Source organism: Thalassophryne amazonica, chromosome 10 (assembly GCF_902500255.1).
Source record: "Thalassophryne amazonica chromosome 10, fThaAma1.1, whole genome shotgun sequence".
In the NCBI taxonomy this organism is placed as follows: domain Eukaryota; kingdom Metazoa; phylum Chordata; class Actinopteri; order Batrachoidiformes; family Batrachoididae; genus Thalassophryne; species Thalassophryne amazonica.
This window is the reverse complement of record NC_047112.1, coordinates 97547689-97566834: the sequence shown is the minus strand read 5'-3', so window position 1 is coordinate 97566834 and position 19146 is coordinate 97547689. Positions and strand designations below refer to the sequence as shown.

The 19146-nt window shown below is 40.7% G+C and overlaps 2 protein-coding genes across 2 annotated transcripts in view; one reads left to right on the top strand and one right to left on the bottom strand.

Moving 5' to 3' along the window:
* Positions 1-632: 632 nt before the first annotated feature.
* LOC117518165 (gamma-aminobutyric acid receptor subunit gamma-3-like) overlaps positions 633-19146 on the bottom strand; it is an 88065-nt gene continuing 69551 nt past the window's right edge. The window contains exon 6 of the mRNA XM_034179224.1: positions 633-1087. Coding sequence (XP_034035115.1) covers positions 812-1087 — 276 coding nt within the window. The 3' untranslated portion in view covers positions 633-811. The remainder of the gene's footprint in view (positions 1088-19146) is intronic.
* Positions 15930-18800, top strand: LOC117519253 (kelch-like protein 10). Its single transcript, XM_034180570.1, has 5 exons — positions 15930-16037; positions 16804-17287; positions 17409-17996; positions 18095-18244; positions 18426-18800. Exons 1-5 carry the CDS (start codon positions 15937-15939, stop codon positions 18777-18779), a joined length of 1677 nt encoding a protein of 558 aa, XP_034036461.1. The 5' UTR covers positions 15930-15936; the 3' UTR covers positions 18780-18800.

Sequence of the window (19146 nt, the reverse complement as noted above, 5' to 3'; positions counted from 1 at the left end):
TAAACAGAGTTTTGGATGTTCTGCACTTTGCAGCTCTGCTTGACAAACTGTTTTTACAAAATCTTAGACAAACGCATCATAACCAAAGGAAACTTTTTGAAATGTTCCAAACATGAGATTTATCTTCTGTACTGGTTTACCTTTTTTCCTCCAACATCAATAAGGAAAATAACCTTTTTCTTCTTCAATCCATTGTTTGTGGTAGCGTGGAGAGTGAGGGGTGACACCTGGAACACCAGGTGGTAAATATGAATAAAATATAACATATAAAGCACAGACTTTAATATCCTAATTCATTGAATTTTGCTACTAAAATACAAATGACTTTTTTGTTGTGAAGTTAATGTGTTCTGGATCCTTGGAAGCCAATTCACAGGATCTGTGCTACCAGAGCAGGAGACGTGCATCACTGCTGATGGTCTGATGACTGGCAGCCTCATGATTCTTTGTGTGATTGTTTGTGACAACAAATTGATGTTTTATTTATGAATAAACAGTGACAATCAGTCAAAGCCAGGCTCGTCTTTTTCGACTCATTGTTCCCTGATCGTTATCTACCCCTCCAGAGGAAGGCACTATGAATGCTTAGAGTGTCCTTGGATGTTCACCTACTAGTTCTGACTGATGGCAGGATAGTGCGCTGCTTTCTGACTGACAGGTTTGGGGTAGCAGTGCAAACACATTTCCTTCTTTGTCTTCATTTTGTCTTTGATGTCCTCCATGTGTGCAGCGTATGAAGAGAGCGGGTCACGTGTTGTGTTGTCGTACCTGAAGTCACAGAGGCAGAACAATCTGCTCGGCACACGCAGTGCTAAAGGTAGAGGTAACTTATCCAGTAGACCACATTGAAGAGCAAGAAGGAGGTAGGAAAAAAGACACGCGAGTACGAGTCCAGTTCAAGTATATCTATGTGGACACGTCCTTTTCTCCATGCACCTCCTTTACACTCCTCAAAGCAGCAGAAGAAGCTCTGGCAGTCTTTGCCTTCCAGACACTCGTAGACACATGCTTCCTCAAAGTCCTGCCAGTACAAGTTGTTCAACGTGATGACTGTGTGTGGTGATCTCACATCCAGCACCGAGTAGTTCTAAGGAGGCAAACAAACAGACTCCTTTTAAACTTACATATATTCAGTATTATTTTCAATAGATGAACCTGCACAGAAACACTCTCAGTAGTTTATAGGCAGAGCTGGGCCCCATGTCCACATATTTTTTCTTTACTTTTTCCCCCAGATAAACAATAGTGCCCAGAAACACTTTATCCCATTGATCGCAACATTTTCTCTGTGAGTGTGTGCATGAAAAGTTCTGCTTCATATGTAATTATTTCATTAACAACTAACTCACATGAATCACATACAGTGGGGTAAAAAAGTATTTAGTCAGTCCCTGATTGTGCAAGTTACCAGCTAACTTTTTGGTTAGCTGTGCCCACCGTGTGTGTGTGCGTGTGTGTATATATATATATATATATATATATATATATACACTCAACAAAAATATAAACGCAACACTTTTGGTTTTGCTCCCATTTTGTATGAGATGAACTCAAAGATCTAAAACTTTTTCCACATACACAATATCACCATTTCCCTCAAATATTGTTCACAAACCAGTTGAAATCTGTGATAGTGAGCACTTCTCCTTTGCTGAGATAATCCATCCCACCTCACAGGTGTGCCATATCAAGATGCTGATTAGACACCATGATTAGTGCACAGGTGTGCCTTAGACTGCCCACAATAAAAGGTGCAGTTTTGTTTTATTGGGGGGGATACCAGTCAGTATCTGGTGTGACCACCATTTGCCTCATGCAGTGCAACACATCTCCTTTGCATAGAGTTGATCAGGTTGTCAATTGTGGCCTGTGGAATGTTGGTCCACTCCTCTTCAATGGCTGTGCGAAGTTGCTGGATATTGGCAGGAACTGGCACACGCTGTCGTATACGTCGGTCCAGAGCATCCCAAACATGCTCAATGGGTGACATGTCCGGTGAGTATGCTGGCCATGCAAGAACTGGGACATTTTCAGCTTCCAAGAATTGTGTACAGATCCTTGCAAGATGGGGCCGTGCATTATCCTGCTGCAACATGAGGTGATGTTCTTGGATGTATGGCACAACAATGGGCCTCAGGATCTCGTCACGGTATCTCTGTGCATTCAAAATGCCATCAATAAAATGCACCTGTGTTCTTCATCCATAACAGACGCCTGCCCATACCATAACCCCACGGCCACCATGGGCCACTCGATCCACAACATTGACATCAGAAAACCGCTCACCCACACGACGCCACACACGCTGTCTGTCATCTGCCCTGGACAGTGTGAACCGGGATCCATCCGTGAAGAGAACACCTCTCCAACGTGCCAAACACCAGCGAATGTGAGCATTTGCCCACTCAAGTCGGTTACGACGACGAACTGGAGTCAGGTCGAGACCCCGATGAGGATGGCGAGCATGCAGATGAGCTTCCCTGAGACGGTTTCTGACAGTTTGTGCAGAAATTCTTTGGTTATGCAAACCGATTGTTTCAGCAGCTGTCCGAGTGGCTGGTCTCAGACGATCTTGGAGGTGAACATCCTGGATGTGGAGGTCCTGGGCTGGTGTGGTTACACCTGGTCTGCGGTTGTGAGGCTGGTTGGATGTACTGCCAAATTCTCTGAAACGCCTTTGGAGACGGCTTATGGTAGAGAAATAAACATTCAATACACGAGCAACAGCTCTGGTTGACATTCCTGCTGTCAGCATGCCAACTGCACGCTCCCTCAAATCTTGCGACATCTGTGGCATTGTGCTGTGTGATAAAACTGCACCTTTCAGAGTGGCCTTTTATTGTGGGCAGTCTAAGGCACACCTGTGCACTAATCATGGTGTCTAATCAGCATCTTGGTATGGCACACCTGTGAGGTGGGATGGATTATCTCAGCAAAGGAGAAGTGCTCACTATCACAGATATAGACTGGTTTGTGAACAATATTTGAGAGAAATGGTGATATTGTGTATGTGGAAAAAGTTTTAGATCTTTGAGTTCATCTCATACAAAATGGGAGCAAAACCAAAAGTGTTGCATTTATATTTTTGTTGAGTGTATATATATATATATATATATATATATATATATATATATATATATATATATATATACGAGGTCTGTCCAAAAAGTAACGGACCTTTTTATTTTTTGCAAAAACCATATGGATTTGAATCACGTGTGATTGCATCAGCCAAGCTTGAACCTTCGTGCGCATGCGTGAGTTTTTTCACACCTGTCGGTTGTGTCATTCACTTGTGAGCAGGCTTTGTGTGAGCAGTGGTCCACCCCTCTCGTCGGATTTTTAATGCGAATAAATGTCTGAAGGATTTGGAGCTTTGCTGCATCAATTTTTTCCAGAAACTGTGAGAGACCTCCAGGTGGACACCGTTCGGAAAATTAATATGGCTTTCAGGGACGATTTTATGGGGATTACACAGATTAAGGAGTGCTCCAGCCGGTTTAAAGACCGCCCACAGCGTCTGAGAGCGCGCCGTGCTCCGAGCGCCGATTGACAGGCTCAAACCCCACTGAAACAACCAGATCATTTCCAATGTGAAGGCTTTGTTGATCCAGGACGTCGTCTGACTTTCACAAAAAGGCAGAAGGCGTGGACATCAGCACTTTTTCGGCACATTCCACTGTTACAGGAGTTTTTTTCATGGAAAGAAAAGCGGAGGGACGCGACACGGAGCCGTTCATGACGCGGGACAAAACCACCTCCATGTTGGTCTCACAGGACGGCTTTGAGATGGCTTTCAGACAGCTTCCGGTTGCTTTTCAGTCGTGTGATTATCCGAGAAACTGAGCATGAGCTGGACATGCCCCAACATGTCCTGTGAGGCTTCATCACGGCGTTGCTTTGCACCATGCAGCTCCACCCTGTCTCAATGTGCCGAAAAAGTGCTGATGCCCACGTCTTCCGCAATTCCTGTGCTAGTCAGACGACATACCGGATCAAGACAGTGTCCAGTTTAGAAACGGCACATTCCACTGTTACAGGAGTTTTTGTAATGGAAAGAGAAGCGGAGGAATTCCATGCGTCGCGGCGGAGCCGCATGGCGCAAAGCAACGCCGTGATGAAGCCTCACAGGACATGTTGGGGCATGTCCAGCTCATGCTCAATTTCTCGGATAATCACACGACTGAAAAGCAACCGGAAGACGTCTGAAAGCCATCTCAAAGCCGTCCTGTGAGACCAACACGGAGGTGGTTTTGTCCCGCGTCATGAACAGCTCCGTGGCGCGTCCCTCTGCTTTTCTTTCCATGAAAAAAACTCCTGTAACAGTGTAATGTACCGAAAAAGTACTTATGTCCACGCCTTCTGCCTTTTTGTGAAAGTCAGACGACGTCCCGGATCAACAAAGCCTTCACATTGTAAATGATCTGGTTGTTTCACGGGGTTTGAGCCTGTCGATTGGCGCTCGGAGCGCGGCGCGCTCTCAGTAGCTGTGGGCGGTCTTTAAACTTAATATGTGTAATCCCCATAAAATCGTCCCTGAAAGCCATATTAATTTTCCGAGTGGTGTCCACCTGGAGGTCTCTCACAGTTTCTGGAAAAAATTGATGCAGCAAAGCTCCAAATCGTTTAGACATTTATTCGCAATAAAAATCCGACGAGAGGGGTGGACCACTGCTCACACAAAGCCTGCTCACAGGCAAATGACGCAACTGACAGGCGTGAAAAAACTCACGCATGCGCACGAGGGTTCAAGCTTGGCTGATGCAATCACACGTGACTCAAATCCATATAGTTTTTGAAAAAAATAAAAAGGTCCGTTACTTTTTGGACAGACTTCATGTATATATATAAATAATTATACATTTATTGCTACATAGATGAGATTGTAGTATCTACTTGCAATTTCTACATGTTTAATCAAGCTCCTCAATGTTTTATATATATATATATATATATATATATATATATATATATATATATATATATATATATTTGTAGTATCTACTTGCAATTTCTACATGTTTAATCGAGCTCGTCAATGTGGTCAACTGTTAACCTCACAAGGACCACAATGGAAATAAACGTTTATGCTTTATTGTGTCATCCATGTATTATTGATATATTCACCTTTCTGTCTTATTGATTTTACAAAATAAACTCAATCAATCAATCAATCAAGGCTTATGACTGTTATTGAAAAGAAGGGTGGCTTTATTGGTCAAAGATTTTTTTAAATGTTTATTTGTAAATTTTGAGTTGTTTTATTAGTCTCACTGCACCAGATGAAAATAAACAAGTGAGATGGGAAAATGCTCTTTTCATTTTATTTGCATAATAATTTTTCACAGTAATAATTACCCAACCTCACTTTTACTTTCTTAAATATTCAGATTTGAGTTTTTTTTAACATTTTGGATTGAGTGAGAGCACTGTAGATGTTCAGTAATAAAATTAATCCTCAAAAATATAATTTGCCTCATAACTGTGCACACAGCGTACTCCCTATCGCATATAGTCACATGTGATTATTATTACCTTACTGAGATTGACAGTCAACCATACTGCTGATTGCGTTATAACTGGTGCAGCGTTCACAAAGAAAACAATAAAAATACATCCATTAAGTATAAATCAGACTGGACAAACTAAGCAATAAATAAATACACACCTTGCAACATAACTGCATGTCACCAATTTTACTTCTCCTCAGGTGGCACACAGCAGCCACAGAGAACACTGAGCTGCTAGCCGACGCACTTTCACACTTCACAAAGCTTCATAAAAGCTTTGATGTTTCCAAGCAGTGGTGGGTACAGTTCCGCTAATCCGCTAACCACTAATTATCGAAGATAATGTTTTCATTATCGGATTAGCTTTTCAGATCAGTTTGAAAACCATCATCGGACCAATTATCTTCCGATAAGTTTTGGTCCGATAATTTTCAGACTGCTAACATTTTTGTAGACGTAGTGTTTTGTAGTAGATATGCAGTTCTATCCTCTGCAAACAGAGAAGAGCTGGTTCTAAATGAGACCTGGACACAGAAAAAAGAAAAAAAAAAGCTAATTTCTTTTGACCCCATACTAATACGCTGGCAATAGCACCCAAGTCATCGAGAGGCATACAGTTTTAACTTATGGTTAAAATTTTAACCAAAGTAATTTTGGACAAGTTATTTAAATTAACGTCACGTTTTAAGTTTTATAAAGTGAAAATATCAGATATATGTTTTAGTTTTAAAGTAATGCACTAATTTTGAAGGCTTTAGTGTGCACATGCTGTGTCCAGGTGCATTATGGGTATTCACGACAGAAGAAATGCATTTGAGATGCTCTGATCAGGCTCCACATGGACAACAGCATTAAAGTCTTTGTATATTGTGCCTCAAACTCTCGTGAATATATTCTCTGGGTTTACAGATGTTGTTGTTGTGTTTGTTTTATGTAAAAATGCCAGAGGAAGCCCAGGTTGCGTCTCAAAGCCGAAAAGTCTGTTGTGATTCAGGCCGTGTGATATAACCGGCATCAAAATGCATAGAACACTGCCATCTACTGGCGATCAATTATATCACAGTGTTGTCGACCGCAGGATTTTAAAATTATCTGTAGGTTTCCAAAACCTGAGGGACCCCAGAAGTGGAGATAATAAAAAACAACACACACAAAAAGAATTCACACACGAACATTCCCAGGTTAGACACCTCGCTTTCTGATTGGCTGCATGTCGCATTTAGCTCCTCACGTCCTTCTTAACAAACCACACATGGCAGGAATATCTGATAAGGTCATATTTAGTGTCATCACGATTGTCGGGGCACCGTTAAGATTGTCAGAAGGGGAAGATCGGGTCCGATATTGGCCTAATTATCTTGCCATGTGAACCAGGCTTGATGTTATGATGCCTCATGGAGCGACTGATTGATCTGTTATAACACCGCACCGAGCCGCTAACTGATCTGATGTTATGACACCTCACGAAGCGACTGATTGATCTGTTATAACACCACACAAACATGTTTTCACTATTATTTGATTTCTTTGTGCGACTGATGTTATTCAAGCATTCAAAAGGCGATTCCTATCACCACACAATTCCAACACACGATAACATTTTTTGACAGTTCTTGTTATTGAAAGAAACCTTGTCTCCCTAACCGGATAGAGTTGTGATGTCATCACGCGTGCGCTTAGGTGCTGTCTAGCGGAATCTTGAAAATTTCTTTCTTTTTTTTAATACAAATGAGAAAAATGACATATTTTACAAAAGCACATTTATTTGTAAACACCAACACGTTACATTGATTCACTTGTGTTGGTTTTTACATAGAATGAATGAATCAACCAATCAGTATGCGCGGAGGCTTAGTTTACCCATAATCCCTTTGGTGTGTTAATGTTCAAATCTTCAGAATTAGTGCATTATTTAAAAATTAACAGATATGTGTTATATATCACTTTGTACATTTTAAGAAGTTACATTAATGTAGTTATTCTATCCGGAATAATTTTATTTATAAAGCAAAACCATAATTCAAACCTGCTTTCCATTTCAAGACCTCTGCCTCATCGCTGGACCACTGTATCCTATCAGAGTAAATGACACTTTCCTACAGCAGGGGGCAGACTGCACAAAGACAGAAGCACTGGCTCATCGGCTGTTTGGGTCTGTGATCGCCGTTGGTTCTATTAGAAGCGTTTGCAGTATTTAAACTCAAAATCAGCTTCTTAGTAGCTGAGAGCGTCTGAGAGGCAAAATTGAAAGCTATTGGTTATTGGTTATCTGTAGCTTCTGATAAGTTTTTAGACAGTTTACTGGCTTAGGGTTAAAAAGATAACTTTTCAGTTAGCTGATTACCAGTTATCGAAGCTAACTTTTTGGTTAACTGTGCCCACCACTGTTTCCAAGTTACACAAATTTAACATGACGGCCATTGAAAGTTTGACTGCAGTCATCACATTTGTGTTTCTTGATTATTTCATTTGTCTAGGCACAGGCAATAAGCCGGAGTCATGGACTCAGCGGTCTCCTAGACTCAGCACTCCCCCTGCCTTCACGGCACGTGTCACAGCGGAGCGTTAGCAGCGTCATGGCAGAGAGCTAGCAGTGATTAACAGATTATCGACTCGTTTCTGCTTAAAACTGACTTTAGAATGATTGGAGAAGATTTACGTTGTCATGTGATGGTTAATAATCACATTATCGCATTTGATCACTTTGGGTGTAGAGTGAGAGAGTCTCAGACGTGCTGCTGTCACACTGTGATCACTCCCCCATGTTTTATGTGGAAATGATTGTTGTATAAAAGCTTCAGATATCTGTCGCTGAGATAGATGGTGACTAGCGTGCAGTTTTAAGCAGAAACGAGGCGAATCATGGCTGACACTCCGAAATGACGCATGCGCAGTGAAGGCAAGGGGGAGTGCTGAGTCCAGGAGAGGGCTGAGTCTGTGACACTGGCTTATTGTCTCTGCCTAGACAAATGAAGTAATCAAGAAACACAAATGTGATGACTGCCATCAAACTTTCAATGGCAGGAGAAGGCTGAGCTCCTGACACCGGTAAGCATAAATATCATTCACATTTAGCACTAACATGACCACTTCCTCTCCAAGCCTTCATGATCAGACTTGTAAAATTGGCTTTCTTGTAAATCCATGCAAAAATAAAACAGAAGTGCCGAACACTGGATGTTGAAAATACAATGCATTCTGGGTCGATTTTACTTATATGCAATAGGGAGGATTCAACAAATGTTTCTTCAGTTGTGCAAAAAGCTAAAACCTTTATCCAGAGAGTCACGGTCTCTCATGCGTTACAGTCAGGATATCTGAACACAATGTGTCATTTCACACTGCTTTGGTTTTGTGCACAGATCACAAAGTTTAACAGTCTGCAGTCACTGCTTTCAGATGTTGAACGAAGCCTGTATGTCTTAGGAGCTTGTTCAGACAAAAATAGAATGGTACCCTCTACCTCATCTGAAGAGCTTCTAAAGGGCAGCGTTACATCACTTCGTTCTTGAAAAGTTTCTCACTTCATTGTGTGATTTTAAAAATCAAAACACCGTCAGAAGAAAGCTACCTTTATTCGAACTGACAATACTGTACTTGAGGGCAGCACTTCATCCACATTTATTCATCACTATGACTGACAATCTTTAGTTATTTCTACTGACACAGTGAACAAAAGCCACTGAAATAGGTTTAATTGTTTGTTTGTCAAGTTGTTCACCACGATACGGCCTATTTTTCAGTTCATATTTTTATGGCATTGAAAAAAGAAATGAAACAAAAAATCAAGATCAGGCTTTATGTGTTTTATAGTTGAATTTATGTTTTCATCTCTTGCCCCCAGTCTCAATTCTCTTTTGTAACCTTTCCCATTCCCCTTGGCCCTACCCCTACCCCTACCCCTACGCCTACCCCTTTAAAACAAGGGGTAAGGTGAAGGGGTATGCCTCTAGCCCAATGAACTGAGACACCCCTCCGCCTTAGGAGAAAAAAAAATAACTGCCCGTGTCAAACTGCCATCTTCACTGTTTGTTAACATGGCAACCAAAATGCAACTTGTTACAGTAGCCTGTTTGCTCTTTTTATTTTCTCGCCTTTCTGCATAAATGCAAAGAAATAGAAAAAGTCACAGATTTCTTCGACGCATCGCAATCATGTCATGTTAATTAATGTAATTCATTCGTAATTTATAATAATAATTAATAGTATTAATAATTAATTAATTAGCAATTAGTTAATGTTAATAATACTAATAATAATTAATCAATAATAGTAATTAATGTTGTTTGATTAATAATTAGTCGATTGATTAGTAATTAATCAACTAATTAATTAGTAATTAGAATAAATAAACACTTGAAATATATCAGTCTGTGTGCAATGAATGTATACAAGTTTCACTTTTTGAATGGAATTACTGAAATAAATCAACTTTTTCATGATATTCTAATTATATGATCAGCACCTGTATGTATGTTTTGGGCTGCATCTAGTTCAATTTACCTTATATTTCTTTTTCAAATTCTCCCATTTTTTACATCCAGCCCTATTTCCTTTAGAAATTTCCTTGACAAATAATAGCAGTCTATTAGGACATCAGGTTATGTGTTACACATATACGTGTGCAGTGGCGGCTGGCCCATAGGGGGTGCTCGGGAGCTGCCCTCCTAGATGTGGAAGGGAAAAGTCATAATATATATATTTAAAAAGTATTATCAATGTCAGTTTTACTTAATAGTATGTGCCTACATGTAATATGAATGATTAAAACAACACTTCCTCCACTTGACTCTCATTCAACAGTGCATTTCCACCGACAGGAGCAGAAAACGTATGTTCCTCGTCTTGGGCGCTCATTCAAAGTGCCCTTGAAGTGCAGCAAAATAACCAATTGTATGTAGTTGCTAGGGAAAATTAATAAATATTTGGCAAATCAACATTGCCAAAATTAATGGCTTTGGGGCGCCGAAATTTTAGCCCTTGCTACAAAAATGCGGGAACGTTAGATTGCTACAGTCAGTGATATACGTGACTCTGCAGCTGCTGCTGACAGTCAGTCAGGCAGGAAGAGATGATGGTGATGACGTTTGGGTTATATTTATTTATTTTTATTTTGTCTCCGTGTGTTTTGCTGGAGTAAGTTGAAGAACTCTTCGGAGGTTTAAAATGGGACAAAACTAATCCAATCAATGACACCTGCTCAGATTTATTCCCGAATGTTGCTCCTGGTGTGGAAACAAGGGTGAAAATTTAAGATAAAACAAATGAGTGATGTTTTTTTGTTTGTTTTAGGGGGTCAAAGCTGTGATCTTTATTGGGACAGCAGACCAGTTATAATTGTAATATGGGAGGCCGGGGCTGTTTGTAACAGTGTTCAAAGCTGCAGCCATGCTGGTATTTTGATTTCACTTTACACATTATGAGGATCAGTTCACAGAAGTGAAATATTCTTTGGAGTATTCCACACTCTAAAACAAATTATTTGCTCAGTTTAAAAACAAAACAAAACAAAACCCTAAAATAGCAATTTGCATGTTTTTTTAAAGAAATTCTAACTCAGCCACTGAGTACACACAAGACACTTATAGTAAGACAAACCCAAGTTTAGCATTGCATTTAATGGTAAGTGGTTTTGTATACTTAATTTGCTTTGTCCTCTACACTGTTAATTAATTTTAACCAATTTAATTCAAAGGTTTTGGTGTTATTAGTTAGTCAAGTTATTTAATTTAAGTTTTTCAAGCTTCTTTTTTGCCTCCATTCCACTCAGTAATGTTCATGCAAAATATTACCTTGATTTTCTCTCTCTCTCACTCTCACACTCTCTCTCTCTCTCTCTCACACACACACACACACACACACACACACACACACACACACACACACACACACACATTTTCTCTCTCTCTCTCGGAAGGTGGTGTGAACATTGTTGTATGTACATAATGTTCTTTTGTCAATTGAAGAATTTTTCCATATTTTTAAAGAGTGTAAATGTGGTGATATTTTCTAATTTGTTAACGGGGTGTCATTGTGAACCCCAGGATCGGTTTGTCTGAAGATAATGGCAGTGCAGTACAGTTTGGTGTACTATGTGTGTAATTGGTGTCAAATGGTGAAATGTTCTTTGCTCAAGAACTTGAGTGTTGTATTGCATTTGATACTGTTCCTTTCCAAAGTAGAAACGGGGCCTAATATAGCTGTAAATGGTTAACTTTATCTGTAAAACTTCTGATTTTGAGAAGGACATGAAATGATTACTGTGGAATTGTAGTAATTTTCAAACTGTTCACTTGAATGCCTGTACTGGACAAGGCAAGGGAATCTATTGGCACAGCAGCCCCTCCAAGACTGTTTTTCACCAGCTGCCACTGGAAGTAAATTTATGAGCTATTTTCCGGCCTAACCCCCTGAATATTGGCCGATGTTAAACTACACAAGAGGTAAGTTGGAGCAAACTTTGCCACAAAGAGATCTGTGCTGGACTGATTCTGTCTGTCTTGATCAGCGATTGGACACAAACACTTCAAGTTCAGTGGCTGAGAAAAAAGGGGGCTGGAAATAATTATCATACTGTACGAACGCCGTAAAGTACGCGCGTCGTGAAGTGCACAGACGTGCGTATTTTACGCGCATTGTGTGCATCTGAAAGGCGTTTTTTACAGCGTTTTTTTAAGAGCTCCATTGCGGCGTAAAAAACGGCATATTGTTTGACACATTACGACGCATTTAATGGCATCGTCTTTAATTACAGCATAAAAAGCACCGTAATAACTGATAAAACGGCATTTTTTTTAACGGCGTTTTTTTTGGTGAAACGCAACTGAAAGTGGCGTAATTGTGGCACTGTTGGCTTGCCATACAATACTCAAAATGGCTTCACTCGCGTTGCTTCACTCGCGTTGCGCTGAGCGGTTTGGCGCCAAAACGCTTCCTTACATAGGGATTACATGGCAACCTGTGGCTGCAGTCGCTCGCGTCGTGCCCGGTGTGAACGCGGAAATCAGGAAAAAAATTGTGGCAGTCAGTAACGGTTACTTTTTTTAGTCCAAGCAGAGGGAAAAAAATATGGACTCACTCAATTCTGAGGAATAAATTATGGAATCACCCTGTAAATTTTCATCCCCAAAACTAACACCTGCATCAAATCAGATCTGCTCATTAGTCTGCATCTAAAAAGGAGTGATCACACCTTGGAGAGCTGTTGCACCAAGTGGACTGACATGAATCATGTCTCCAACACGAGAGATGTCAATTGAAACAAAGGAGAGGATTATCAAACTCTTAAAAGAGGGTAAATCATCACGCAATGTTGCAAAAGATGTTGGTTGTTCACAGTCAGCTGTGTCTAAACTCTGGACCAAATACAAACAACATGGGAAGGTTGTTAAAGGCAAACATACTGGTAGACCAAGGAAGACATCAAAGCATCAAGACGGAAAACTTAAAGCAATATGTCTCAAAAATAGAAAATGCACAACAAAACAAATGAGGAATGAATGGGAGGAAACTGGAGTCAACGTCTGTGACCGAACTGTAAGAAACCACCTAAAGGAAATGGGATTTACATACAGAAAAGCTAAACGAAAGCCATCATTAACACCTAAACAGAAAAAAAAAACAAGGTTACAATGGGCTAAGGAAAAGCAATCGTGGACTGTGGATGACTGGATGAAAGTCATATTCAGTGATGAATCTCGAATCTGCATTGGGCAAGGTGATGATGCTGGAACTTTTGTTTGGTGCCATTCCAATGAGATTTATAAAGATGACTGCCTGAAGAGAACATGTAAATTTCCACAGTCATTGATGAATATGGGGCTGCATGTCGGGTAAAGGCACTGGGGAGATGGCTGTCATTACATCATCAATAAATGCACAAGTTTACGTTGATATTTTGGACACTTTTCTTATCCCATCAATTGAAAGGATGCTTGGGGATGATGAAATCATTTTTCAAGATGATAATGCATCTTGCCATAGAGCAAAAACTGTGAGAACATTCCTTGCAAAAAGACACATAGGGTCAATCCAATTGAAAATCTTTGGTGGAAGTTGAAGCAAATGGTCCATGACAAGGCTCCAACCTGCAAAGCTGATCTGGCAACAGCAATCCGAGAAAGTTGGAGCCAGATTGATGAAGAGTACTGTCACTCATTAAGTCCACGCTGTTGTATGGCTGGGGGGGCCTGGCTGCTGGTTTGTTTGCCTTTTGTGTTTCCTCCCAGGTTGCGTGCATTTGGGACTGAGTGGCTGTGTTGCTGAGGCTGTTAGGACTTCACCCTGATCACCTGCGACTCGTCAGGACTCACAGCTGAGGTGCATCTGGAGGGATTGGAGTATGTTGGCATTTAAGACTGAAGTGCACAGTGTGCATTGGCCAGAGACTACTGTTATGTGTCGGACGCAGCTCGGAGAACCGACCAGCGTTTGAAGGACCCAGTATGAAATAAGCAGAGCACGGTACAAAGGCTAACTGAATTTAATACATAACAGTGATCATAATAATAATAAAAGGTGCGGTCTGGCGTGGTGCGCTCCCAGCAGCGCTAATGGTCCGGAGCCAGAAGCTGTTTCGGACCCAAGGACCCCGCCGACACCCCCCAGGTGGCCGCAACAACCGAGTCTGTGAAAGAAGGAACCATTATGTGAGTCCACACTCTACACACAGAACACTTAAAGGTGTACAAACAGCAAACACTTCCTGGCTTGATTACTGATCAGCTTCCAACCTGCAGGCATGGAACATCCCGTTCACAAATCACCACCGCAGTGGAAGCTGATACATGACTAACAGTTATACAGTCAGTAAATGTGGTGTCCCTCACACCTTATTGTATTGAGCTGTATGTTAGTCATGTATCAGCTTCCACTGCGGTGGTGATTTGTGAACGGGATGTTCCATGCCTGCAGGTTGGAAGCTGATCAGTAATCAAGCCAGGAAGTGTTTGCTGTTTGTACACCTTTAAGTGTTCTGTGTGTAGAGTGTGGACTCACATAATGGTTCCTTCTTTCACAGACTCGGTTGTTGCGGCCACCTGGGGGGTGTCGGCGGGGTCCTTGGGTCCGAAACAGCTTCTGGCTCCGGACCATTAGCGCTGCTGGGAGCGCACCACGCCAGACCGCACCTTTTATTATTATTATGATCACTGTTATGTATTAAATTCAGTCAGCCTTTGTACCGTGCTCTGCTTATTTCATACTGGGTCCTTCAAACGCTGGTCGGTTCTCCGAGCTGCGTCCGACACATAACACACGCCTCAGAGACTGCAAGCTGTAATAAAAGCCAGAGATGGTGCAACAAAATACTAGTGATGTGTTCGAGCATTCTTTTGTTTTTCATGATTCCATAATTTTTCCTCAAAATTGAGTGATTCCATATTTTTTTCCTCTGCTTGGTCTAAAAAAGTAACCCTTACTGACTGCCACAATTTTTTTTTCGTGATTTCTTATAGTGTTTCTTAAAGCCAGAAAGTTGCCATTTGAAATGACTTTAGTTTTGTGTCATGTCTGTGATGTGCTTTTTTTTTCTACAAAATTAAACTGAATGAACATCCTCCGAGGCCAGTGATTCCATAATTTTTTGCCAGGGGTTGTAGTAAATTTAATAGTACAAATAAATGCAGCCAACGAATGCACCCTTCTTCTTCCTTAAAGTGAAGCTACAGGTGTGTCTTTCGCAGCCCAAACAATCCCATGAGTCATTACATAATTTTTTCCCCAAGATAAAACAGGTGGTAAACTAAGAAAAAAAAGATGAAAGGACTCTTTTCTGATCCATATGTGCAACTGCAAATTATGAATGTTTTAAAATAAAGTACAAAATAGAATAGAATTGAATAGAATATTCTTTGTCATTGTGTGTGGGGGGTGTATAACAAAATTGGGGGTGCTTCCGCAGAGCTACTGTACACACACAAAAAAAGAAAAACAAGACATCTCATATGCCACAAAAAAATTAAATATGAAATATGTACTGTATAGTGATATGTATATACAGTGTATGGAGTACTGCACTGTACTTTGATGAAGGTGATGTCATCACCCGCATCTGTATGCAAATTTCTTTGTTAGGTAGTAGGTCTGTGTCAAAACAAAAGCTTCAACTTCTAAATAAACTTTGAGGAGGGGAGGGGCATGGAGTGGAGATTACATTAAAGTACACAGCTCAGGGTAGAGGCCAAATTCTTATTTTAATCTTTAATCCTGACCTTTGATTGCTTTAATGTTGGACTCAGGTTCTGTACTCAGGTTTTACTATATCCAAATTCAGTGATGAGTTTAAGTTGGGGGGGGGGGGAGGTTTATGCTATATATGCTATAAGAGTTAAACCTACTGAAAGAGTGTTGGGAAAGGTTTTAAGGAAAAATCAGAATGGATAATTCAGACAAACCCATTCAAATTATGAGCTCATCTTTGAATGAGATGCCTCTGGAGGGCAACCTTACTGATGCCGAAATCAAAGTTCAAAATGCCACTTTTCCGATCCACAAGGTCATCCTTTCTAATTGCAGCCTGTACTTCAGGTAAACATTTCCTTTTGAAAAAATAACGAGCAGTTAATAAAATGAGCAGCAAACTTATACAAGAGTAGTGATAATCAGTATGGCAACAGTAACCTTGAAAGGTTACTTTATTAGTTACATAAACAGTTACATTTTATATTTACTTTATACAGTTACTTCATTAGCAGCGACGGACAAATAACCAAAACCAAAATTGAGTACCCAGAAAAGTAACTATTAGTTACCTGCTGATCAGTTACTTTGATGATTACTCAGTCTTAAGAGTAACCAAGTTAGATTACTTGTTACCTTATTAGTTACATTACTTATTAGTTACAAGTTGTCAACAGCTCCTAATAAAGTAGCTACATACAGCTGCTAATGAAGTAACTGTATAAAGAAACTAAAAAAGTAACTAATAAAGTAAATTTTCAAAAACACTGGGGCTAGATGTTCAAAGACAGAAGTGTGGGCTCATTATTTGGGTCTGTTGTTGCTTTAAATGCTACCAGAAGCTATTGTAGTGTTAAAACTCAAATTCAGTTTATTAGTAGTTGCAAATGTACCAGAGACAATACTGGAATTTATCGGTTATCTGTAACTTCTGAGACATTTTTGGGTGGTTTATTGTTTTATCTTTATCAAAGATAGCTTTTCAGTTATCTGATTATCTGTTAATTTTTTGGTTATCTGTGCCCACCACTGCTTCCTGGGCAGGTTTGAAACAGATTTGAAAGTATTGAGTATCGTTTATTTGTAACCTTTTGCTCTCCGTTGTGTCCCACAGGGCTCTGTTCTCCCGCTGGCCAGCACCAGGTCAAACTGTTTACACAGCTTCTGAATACTCACCTGAAATTATGCAACTCATCATCGAGTTTGCATATACCAATACTGTTTTGATGACAGATGACAATGTGGAGGAAATTTTCTATGCAGCGGATTATTACGGTATCGCCGGCCTAATTCACGCCTGCATCACCTTCTTGGAAGAGCACCTCTGCCCACAGAACTGCATCAACATCTGTCGTTTGGCTGATAAGCTCAGTTACGCAGAGCTTGGACACAAGGCCTACAACTTCCTCCTTGACCATTTTGAATCATGTATTGATTCTTCTGGGTTCCTCCAGCTCTCACTGGAGGAACTGAAGGATATCATCAAGAAAGATGAGCTCATTGTGAGAGAGGAGAGTATAGTCATTGAAGCCATCCTGCGCTGGATCGCTCACTCACCAAACCAACGAAACAGCCACATTTTTGTCCTCCTGTCTAAGGTAAATGACAGAAGTAGATAATAACTCCACTGCCATTAGACAAACTTTAAATTTATATCATTAAAGTTAAGATGACTGCATCTCAGACAAATTAAATTAACAGAATTTTATTTATCTGCAGGTCCGCCTGGCGTTGTGTAGCACTGAATACTTAAGGAACAACGTGCTAACAAACGCGCTGGTGAACAGCAGTGAAGAGTCTATGCGCATTGTTGAAGCCATGATTCATAGAGACCCTCACTTCATCAATGCTTTTGCCCGTCCACGCTTCCCCACCGCCATCTTGTTTGCAACTGGAGGATGGAGTGATGGCGGGCCAACAAGCAAAATTGAAGTGTATGATATCCGTGCAGACCGTTGGGTTGATTTACCGAACAGTCTGGAGGAAACTTGTGCGTACCACGGTACTGCTTTCCTGGATGGATCACTGTACTGCGTTGGTGGCTTCAATGGTGTGACGTATTACGACACCCTCCTCAGGGTCGACCTGAGCACCCGCATCTGGCATAGAGAAGCACGAATGCAGGAACGCAGATGCTATGTTAGTGTTTGCGTGCTGAATGGGCTCATCTATGCCATGGGAGGCCACGACGGGACTGACAGGCTCAACAGTGCTGAGCGGTACGACCCTCGAACCGATCGTTGGACTTTTATTGCACCCATGCACGAGCAACGGAGTGACGCTAGTTGCGCCGTTCTCAATGGCAAGGTACATTGAACTAAAGACAACAATGCAAAAACCATTTTATTATTCCTGAAAACCTGTTTCTAATTAAAGCCAAAAAAATATGCTTGAATTCTGTCCAGGTGTACATCTGTGGTGGATTCAATGGGACCCATTACCACTCATCTGCTGAATTTTACAACCCAGAGACCGATCGTTGGACAGAAATTGCCCCAATGACGAGACCGCGCAGTGGCTTTGGAGTCGTTGCCCATGGAGGATGTATTTATGCTGTAAGTACATTTGGTTTAAATTGACAAACCAACAGTTTTCTTGGATTACTAAGAATATGCATCAAATTGAACTAAAAATTTGTTGTTTCATCAACATATAAAAAGTGAAAGGTTATTTCAGCTGCTAGGTGTCAACAGCTCATGTTAAGAAGCTTTACTAACTCTGCCATTCCTTCCACAGGTGGGGGGTTATGAAGGAACCACACGTTTGAGAAGTGCAGAGGTGTACAGTTTAGACACTCACAGATGGGCTCCACTGCCTTCAATGGACGTCCCCCGCAGTAATTTTGGAATCGAGGTCCTAGAAGACATGATTGTTGTGGCTGGTGGCTTCGATGGGGCCGACGTCATCAACACTGTGGAGTGCTACAACATCAGAGCTGCTCAGTGGTCCATGATTTTGGACATGGGCACCTCTCGTAGTGCTCTCAGCTGTTGCGTGGTGTCTGGAATCCCCAGCATGCGGGAGTATGTCCCTGTCCGAGACTGGCCACAGGATTATGACATGGAGGAGGATTTAGAAGAACCCAACTGATATGGAACCTCTTCTTCCTCCTTACACTTAATCACAGTCAGGCCTTTTTTTTGTTGTTGTTGTTTTTTGTTTTTTTTACTCAGCCATAAACATTTTTTATATCCAACACACACAAGGTTGTTAAAAGGTATCACAACTGAAACAATAATTAATATAGATTATGTATGTATGTAGAAAAGTACTTGTTAATGATGATATGATGTAAAATTCTGTGTGCCTCAGTTTAATTTGGTCCATTTCAGTTTCAAAAATTAATGTTTTTGTTCAATTTTTAAGACACAGAAAAATGGTCTGAAACTTGTCTTTTTGTCATGTCAGTCTTTCAAACTTTGTGAATTATAATGTAGTACAAAGTGCGCAACATAAT